Source organism: Mus pahari, chromosome 18 (assembly GCF_900095145.1).
Source record: "Mus pahari chromosome 18, PAHARI_EIJ_v1.1, whole genome shotgun sequence".
NCBI lineage: Eukaryota > Metazoa > Chordata > Mammalia > Rodentia > Muridae > Mus > Mus pahari.
Genome location: NC_034607.1, coordinates 18,518,992 through 18,528,285, shown reverse-complemented (window position 1 = coordinate 18,528,285; position 9,294 = coordinate 18,518,992). Strand labels below are relative to the sequence as shown.

The following is a 9,294-nucleotide window of genomic DNA, read 5'->3' as shown; positions in this document are numbered from 1 at the left end:
TAAAAAAAAAAAAAAAAAAAAAAGCCTGCTGTCCTTGACAGGATAGGATGGCAGTCCTGACACTAGCAACACTTAACCTTCTGTAGCTTCTTCACCCTTGTGAATAGGAACTCATTATGGAGGGGACTGGAAGGCACTAATTCTTACTTTTCCTTATTCAAAATTACTGGTGTTTTCAGGTCATAAAAGTGCTTGTTTTTTGTTTTGTTTGTTGGAAATTAAGATTAATTTGGATTCAAAGTGGAGATATGTCCCCCTAATGTGCTTCCTTATCTCATCTTTTAACATTGATTGCTGAGTACTTCATAAAAACACATCATGGGTATATATGTGGAACTATTTTGAATTGAGAAAATACTTATTTATTATTTAATACAGTAAGTCCCAATGTGTATGGGCCCAGATTCGTCTACTGGGACATGGGTAGTCTATCAGTGGCCACTCTCCTAAAGAAAAGTGACTCTTTGTATTTAGTCAAGGTTCTCTAGATTAACAGAACTTAAAGAATGAATCTTATAAAATAAATGTATCAGGATGACTTATAGGCTGAGGTCCAACTACTCCAACAATTCCTGCCTATGAATGAATCGTCCAATATCCAGTAATTGTTTAGTCCATGAGGTTGGGTATCTCAGCTTGTCTTTAGTATATACCAGAATCCCTAAGTAGGCTTTAATATCATGGAAGGAATAGGCTTTCTAGGGAGGCAAGCACAAACAGGCAAAAAGAAAGCCTTCCTTATTCCATGCTTTTATATAGGCTTCCAGCAGAAGGCATAGCCCAGATTATAAAGATAGGTCTTCCCACCTCAAAAAATCTGCATTAAAGATGTGACTTGCCACCTCCAAGATCCAGATTGAAGATGTGTCTTCCCAACTCAGAACTGGATTTAAAGTGGGTCTTCCCACTTTTAATAAGCAAAAATTCTTCACAGGTATGCCCTTCATTTGCAGGTTTTATTTAATTCCAGATGTAGTCAAGTTGACAACCAAGAATAGCCATCACTCCTCTACCCAGACAGTCATCAACTGCAAAGCTCCTCATCCTGGTGCTTGTCTAGGCACCTCAGGAGCCCCCCCACACACACACACACACACACTGCATGTTGGAGTTTATAACAGACTTGATTGATCTTGGGCAGGACATGTGTACATAACCGCAGATGCTGTGAGTTTGTGAGTTCAATGCCATCATGCTACTTTTAAAATTAATTTTTGCCCTGCATCAGAGACTGGAATGCCTATGCCTCTGAACTACGTCCTCAGTCCTTATAACAGTTTCTCAAGACAGATATTATTATGTCATTTCTCAAAGTCAATGAACTCTGACCAATGACAGGCCTGTGTTCTGAGATTTCAGTAGCTTTCTCCTCTAGGATATCTTTCTTCAGAGGTTGTGTCTGAGGTCTTGGCTTTGATAATGAATTTTTACATCTCATGTCAATTTTATTTTAGTAGTCTGGAATTTTGCAGTAATTTTATGAAACCAACCTCAGTAGCATCCACTGTTGACAAATGAGTCTTAATGTTCAGTTCGGGTGCATGGTGGTGGGGATGTGGGTCTGATTCCTCCAGCCAAACTCGGTAAATGGATTGGGACAATTAATTTCCAATTGTTTCCCAGTTGAACAGATTTACTTGTATATTAATGAGACACAGGTGTTGGGCCCCTGGTGCCTGCATGCCTGGGAGGTATATTTCAGTTGTTTATCTACTCAGCCATAGGTACTGCAAAAAATTCAGGCTGGCCTGTAACAGCTTTTTTACACTGAGGCTTTTACATTTTTTAATGTTTTCTTGAAATTTCCATGTACCTGTTAATATTTTCACACTGACCATGTAGAAAGAAGTTGTGGGAAATAGGAAAGTGGGAAATAGGAAAGAGCATGCACAGTTTAAAGGGGTATTATTCTTTTACATTTAACTCACTGGCCTAGCAGGAAAGAAAACAGGATTATTCAGAGTTATATCATGTGAGAAGTCAGTATAACTAAGAGGCTACTTTTTCATTATGTAATTTTGAAACATATATCTTTGGTAACAGATAAATGCGTCACATATTCTTATTAAAACTCATTTTTCTTATACATTCACTGAACTACACTGCCAGTGTTCCACAGGAAATGGAATAGCCTCCATAGACATTACAAAATTGAAAGCTAGGATAATTATAGCGATCTACATATTCATTAAATCTACAGAAGAACTGTGTCCAAGAAGACAGCCATTCGTTCAGATACAGAACACCACTAAATACATACATTTTAAAAGTTAAATTTCTTAGGCTATTTAAAATTAGTTTCCTGTAGCACTCCTCTTATAGTAGAAGGATTTTAACAAAAGGACACCCCTGGTCTGGTTCCTTTCCTACAGGAAAGAATGGGAAGAACTATTTGTAAACAACAATTACTTGGCAACAGTAAGACAGAAGGGGATTAATGGGCAGCTGAGAAGCAGCAGGTTCCGCAGCATTTGCTGGAAGGTAAGAAGAAAATATTTATTTACAGTTTGTGGTTGCAGTATATCAACACATTAGCTGATGCCCCGGAAGATTACCCACACAGGGATCACTGAATTTTCAGGATATTTCTTGGAAGCTGGGCAGGAGAAGTGGAGAGTAAGCCTGAGGTTCCTGTTACAGGAGCATCTCCCATTTAGTCATTCCTTTTTCTTCCTAAGAAGCACATAGAAAGACTTCACAGTCTTTTGTTCAAGATAGAAAATGGAGGCAACCAGGAGAGGAGAAAGAAATTGGGTCATTCTCCTTCAGAGAGAAAGGGTCATTGGTCAACAAAGCTGGGAATTGATGCTCTGCAGTTATCGTTTTAATTGCTTTGAAAAATTAGCCCTTTTTCTTCTTTAAAATGAATGAATTTGGGTGTGGACTTATTTTTTAAATGACCTTTATCAGTATTTTAAGGCTATCTGTATAAATTGAGCCTACAGAGTTTGTACAAATCAAAAAAGAAATACATGATTTATTATATAGTTCTGGAATTAATAATTTAGATTTAATAATGAAAATACATTTTTCTCTTTCTAGAGGCAGTCAGGAGACATGCTGCTAGAAAATTTGTATTCAAATATTTGTACCCCACCCTCACTCTCTGTTGTTTAACTTTAAATATATTTCATTTACTAAAATAAGTCAAAGCCTAGATTTATTTTATTATTGTATTAAACTAAATTAAATCAAATTTGTCATTTTAAGAATGTTTATTTTCATAAGCTGATTGCAAGTTGTAAATTACATTCTTTGCTGTAAAAGGAATGGCTTCACTTTTTTGACTATGCCCTTGGTCCTCAGATGGCTTGGTCTTCTTCTGTTTTCTTAAAACAGAATATTAAACCTAGGAATTGCTTACCAGCTGTTGCATGCAGTAACTTCCTAGCATTCCCAGGTGGGTTAGACTTAAACCTCCATGAGTTTTTTTCTTTATTTAGAATAAGTCATCAAGAAAGCGTAATATATTTTGTGGTTTAAGTTTTTAATTCTTGCTTTTAACCTTTGCTTATTTGGTTTTGAGTTTTATGAACATATTATCTGGAATTGAAATGAGTATATTGAGTGAAACATGTCATAAATTGGGTGTTTCTTTGAATTTTCAAACAATTTTATTAGGCTGGTTTCATACTTAGTAGATTTTTTTTAATATACAATGATTTCTCTTTTTTTCCCCCACAACAGCTCTTTCTTTGTGTTCTTCCTCAAGATAAAAGTCAGTGGATAAGTAAAATTAAAGAACTAAGAGCCTGGTATAGCAGTATTAAAGAAATAGTAAGTAAATGTCACTACTGAAATTATTTGCATATGCTTACTTTAAAGCTCACTAGCCTCTAATCTTTGTCTCTTTCTTTAACAGCATATCACCAATCCAAGGAAAGTTGTTGGCCAACAGGATCTGATGATCAACAATCCCCTGTCACAAGATGAAGGAGTAAAGTTCCTTTTTTATTACTTTTGTTTGTTTGCTTGCTTGATTGTTTTTAATCTTAATTGTTTTTGTTTGCATCTCGTGTGTGCGTGTGTGTGTGTTTGTGTGTGTGTGGTCTGCATATATGTTTCATGTGTATGCCTGGTACCTGTGTAAGCCACAAGAGCCTGAAGATTTCCTGGAACTCCAGCTGTAGATGAGCTATCCAGTGGGTGCATGCAACCAAACTAAATCCTCAGCAGGAGCAGAGAGGCTCTTAACTGCTGAGTCATCTCTCCAGCTCCTTTCTCTATTTGAGTTCCATCCTTTTTCTTCATTCTGAAAACTGCACTTTAATGACTTCTGTCATCTGTGTAGGGAAAAGGGTACCTTATATGAAAATTCCTATGCAAACAGCATATTTCATGATCAGTGTATTCATTTCAAAACACTGAAATTGCTGCATTTGTATGTGTGTGTGTGTGTGTGTGTGTGTGTGTGTGTGTGTGTGTGTGTGTGTGTGTATTACATGCACGTATGCACACAGGTAGCGGCCAGAGGTGGACATTGTATCCTGCTTTACCATTCTTTGCCTTTTTCCCTTAAGACTGGGTCTCTTACAGAAGCTGAAGCTTGCTTTCCACTAGACTAGCTGAGTAGGGGTCACTTGTCTCTGCTCCCCAGTGCTGGGGTTTCAGCTACAGAAGGCCACAGTCAGCTTTGTGTGTGGATGCTGAGGATTCAAACCTAGGTTCATGCTTGCATCTTAACTGCCAAGGTAGTTACCCAGCAGCTTTGCCCCAGCTCTTAAAGGTTCTACCACTTCTCAACAGTGTTAAAGCCACAAATCATTTAACACAGGAGTCTTTGTCAGAATCTACATCACAGTAATTTCACTTTGAGTTATCCACTGTACTATAAATTATTTCTTGCTTTTTAAATATACAAATGCTCTATTCTTAAAAAGCAAATAATGTTTTAGGTTGACTGTTGCCTTCCAAAATATATTTCATTTTTTTTTTTAAATTTATATAGTTGAGTATGGCTTTAAACATATTTACATTAATATGAGCTATGTTTCAATATAAAACTGGCTACCTGTTTTCTTGGACTGTGTTTTCCTTGATGGAAAAATTTCCAGACTTTGGCTAATTTAATTAAAAATATTAACCCATTAGAACATAGGGAAATAAATGGATTGTCTGTTTGTCCCTGCTAACTTTCAGTCTAAATAATTAACTGCTAATTATAGGTTTGTATACACAGTCCAAGATTAATTTTTCATGATCAAAATTAAACTTTTTGGTGCTTGCCTCCAAGCCTGACTACTTGGGTTCATATTCTTAAGTGGTGTGTGTGTGTGTGTGTGTGTGTGTGTGTGTGTGTGTGTGTGTCTGTGATAAGTAATGGCACTAGGAGGAAGAACAAGGGATCTCTTAAGAACTAACTCTAAAGTTGAAGAGCATCCAGATGAGAGGAAAGCACTCTTGTGGTGGAAAGGGATGTCCTAAGGACCGCCTTAGGGTTCCACTTAGCGGCACTGTCCTGGGGGTGGGGGGGAGACAGCACTCAATACCCACAATGATTCTGAAGAAGCTCACATTCCTGGGAAGTTCAGGGGCAGTTATTCCTTAATTGGGACTGTATAACTTACTTGTTACTGCTCTACACCTGTGTCTTTAGCTGGATCATTTTTTTTCTCACTTTATAGGTATATTAGTATTTTTCTGAATCATAAGCTTTTCCATAGCACCATAAAATATTAAGTAATTTGGGGATGGTTAGTTTTGTTTCTTTGTTTTCCTCAGACCGAGTCCCACTATATTTCCCTGTCTAGACTGAAACTCACTATGTAGACCAGGCTGGCTTCACACTTAAAGAGATCTGCCTTCTGCCTCTGGACTGAGGAGATTAAACGTGTGTTCCAATGTACCCTGTTGTTTTTTTAAAATAAATTAATCCATTTTTTACACTCTACATTCCATTCCCCACCCCTACCCGATCCACCCTCCCACTCCTCCACATCCCACACCTTCTCCCCATGCCCCTGTCTCCACATGGATGCCCACAACCCCATCCCACCCGACCTCTACACTCCCTGGGGCCTCCAGTCTCTTGAGGGTTAGGTGCATCATCTCTGAATGAACAGAGACCCGGAAGTCCTCTACTGTATGTGTGTTTGAGGCCTCATATCAGCTGATATATGCTGTCTGTACCCTGTTCTTAAGTAAGTTTTTGACTTTTCCTATAAGTTTCAATTTTAAACAATTATATATATTCCTCTGAAATTCAAAAACAACAGTGGAAGTGCCTTTATCCTGCAGAGGTGATAGAAACTTCACAAGTGCGCACAGTAAGGGACAAAAAAAATGGATACTTTTGAAATAGACTATATTTTAATAAAAATTATTCCTGTCTCAGGTTCTTATCTAAGATATCTAAAATGACAGCTTGGAGAAGAATAAATTCAATCACTTATATTACTAAATTGAAGTCATAAAAGTCAAGCAGTGTGAGGTTATTCTAATTAGGTTGTTCTCATTTTTTCCAGAGTCTTTGGAACAAGTTCTTTCAAGATAAAGAACTACGGTCCATGATTGAGCAAGATGTCAAAAGAACGTATGTAAAGCAATGTTTTGGTCACTAATTCAAAATAGTGTTACTTCTTTGTAATTTTAACAACATGTAAGATGCACTGAAGATCCATAATTGACTGCAGTATTCCACATGCTTTGATGCAAAGTTACTTTTTTGGAATAAGTTTTCATATTGTCATAGAATAGCCAGTTTTATTCAGGGTTTGAGACAGTTTATATTCTGAGGGTTAGGCCACACCATGTGAGCAAAGTTCTCTTTAGTTCAAGTTATGTACAGTCTCAGGGGCAAGGCCAAATGAATTCAGGCTGTATACAGTCAAAAGGACATCTCATGCTTGGAAGCATTACTCTGGACATTCTGAATAACAATGGATACGATGACGGTAATCTAAAATGAAAACCAAACTTATTATTACAACTTGGAGGGGCACAAAGCACATTCTAAAAGCAGTCCATGTTTGGAAGAACACAGATTACAAGACTCTTGTCTTATTTACTTCAAGTTTTCGTACAAGGTCTCAAATCTTCAGGCACAGCTTCATTTGCGGACCATGTTCAAAAAGTGCACAAAAGCTGACTTGGGCAGACGCGTTCATCTGTATTAGAAAATATTCTGTCTCGGAGGACTCAGAAGCTCCCAAGCTAACTTCACTCTCTCACAGTCAGTAACCCTGGGGCAGGAGGCCAGAGTTTCCTGAACTCTTAATTGCTATTTAAAGAAAACTTCTTTTACCTTCTTTAAGAACAGATCATCCCATTGGTTACCAGATATGGAGGTCCCTACAGTCTCTACTAGTAGCAAAGAAAAAAACCTCATGAGGCAAAAGGAAACTTGTATTAGCACAATGTAGTCAGTGCTGCTTCAACCTTCTAGAGTCTGACGACAGGCCAGTTTATATTAGATATATGTAGGCCCAGTACAATTTTGGAGAAAACAAAATGCCTGGTAATATCTATCCCGAACTCATGTGTATAAAAAAAAAAACCTGATCCATCAAGTTTCCTCAGACCTCTGCAGGTACTCAGTGAAATACACACACACGCACACACACACACACACACACACACACACACATACACACACACAATCTTCTTCTGCATGTACACCAGAAGAGGATTTTGGGTGCCAAACACTATTGCTATTGATTCTTGTGTGCTACATTGTAGATGTTGATAATTAAACTCAGAGCTTCTGGAAGACCATCCAGGACTCTTAATCTCTAAGCCATCTCTCCAGTCCCTGAATCATGTGTATATTAAAAGAGCTCAATATATATTTTTGTAGAAGAATTAAGTACTCACAGACAAGCACTATTCATAACAGTATTGTCTGGAGAAACACAGATTGTCTACTGAATGGTGGAAATGTATACCTGTTTTCTACCCAGAGGGATGGAAGTGGATCTTATTAATACCTGGGTGACCTTTGCTGTCTGTAGGGTCAGGCCTCACTCAAATACCCCATAATATTTATCCCAGACTCTCATTGCTTTAGACCTCTTTCATTCCCTTCATTTCTTAAAAGTGAAGATTTCAACCTATTCAAAATAAACTGCCTATCAGCCGGGAATGTTACCAGTTCCTAACATTTCACATGATTCGCAAAGGGCAGTCTTGTGTAACCAAATTACTCTGTGCCTCCCTTCCTTTCATTGTCTTTGTTATCCTTCTTACTTTTCTTTTTAGGGTATATAGAAAGTACCTTGTCTATTAGTGGACTCAGCACGTACACATGACAAAGCCACTTCTTGTTGCATAGTAAATGTAAATCACTTACAAATCAGACCTCATCTTTCTGCATCATCTACTGGGAAATACATGGGATTTGCCTCAGAGATCTTATGTGATTTTCCCCCCTTTGGTAAGGCATATTAAAACTATGGGCAGGGCTGGAGAGATGACTCAGCAGTTAAGAGCACTGACTGTTCTTCTGAAGGTTCTGAGTTCATATCCCAGCAACCACATGGTGGCTCACAACCATTAGTAATGAGATCTGACGCCCTCTTCTGGAATGTCTGAAGACAGCTATAGTGTACTTTCATATAATAAATAAATCTTAAAAAAATTAAATAAAACAAGGACTTGTTTAAAAAAAAAAAAACAACTATGGGCAGATTACCCTTGGCATCCTTTATCTCCATGCCCTCTTCTGTAAGTGGGGAAAATTTGATTATTACTTGCCAAAGATTCTGAATCCTAAATATTCCAGAATTCAAAACTTTTTAAGTTTTTTTCATTATCCCCAAAATTTTGGATTTGAAATTTTGAACTTAGGAATGCTCAACCTGCATGCTGACTAGTGATTTAGATGGTCTTGTGTTTATGCTGCTATAAAAGTGTTAGTAAGGTTAAGTCTTATATCTGCAGTGACTATGAAGTCAGGAGACAGTGCATTAGAAAGACTAAACCTGCAATTTCTCCAGTGTGTTTCACTATACTTCTGTCTATAGCAATGTCAAGCTTTCTGATGTCCAGATCTTTCTTTTATGTATGTCCCAAATCACCGAAGCATCAGATGATATGGACTACTACTAAATCACCTGACAATATGCAACAGATGAAGGTTTCTTCTTAAAAAATGACACTAATTGAAGAGAATCAGGAGTTGAGAGACCATCTGAACTGTAGCTACCATATGGCTTTGGAGTCATTTTGGTTGTGTATTCCAGTTAGTTCAGGGCTCATTCATTTCTTCTTCTTCTTCTTCTTCTTCTTCTTCTTCTTCTTCTTCTTCTTCTTCTTCTTCTTCTTCTTCTTCTTCTTCTTCTTCTTCTTCTTCTTCTT

At 37.6% G+C, this 9,294-nt stretch overlaps 1 protein-coding gene across 4 annotated transcripts in view; it reads left to right on the top strand.

Annotated features, from left to right (window-relative positions):
• Tbc1d5 (TBC1 domain family member 5) overlaps window positions 1-9,294 on the top strand; it is a 429,267-nt gene that overhangs the window by 209,337 nt on the left and 210,636 nt on the right. For 3 of the 4 annotated variants that reach the window (XM_021217926.2, XM_021217924.2, XM_029531230.1), the window contains 4 exons: window positions 2,373-2,481; window positions 3,688-3,777; window positions 3,863-3,937; window positions 6,465-6,532. In XM_021217926.2, coding sequence (XP_021073585.1) covers window positions 2,373-2,481; window positions 3,688-3,777; window positions 3,863-3,937; window positions 6,465-6,532 — 342 coding nt within the window. Of the gene's footprint in view, window positions 1-2,372; window positions 2,482-3,316; window positions 3,401-3,687; window positions 3,778-3,862; window positions 3,938-6,464; window positions 6,533-9,294 lie in introns of those variants that run through there. The other variant, XM_029531231.1, reaches the window with a different exon arrangement.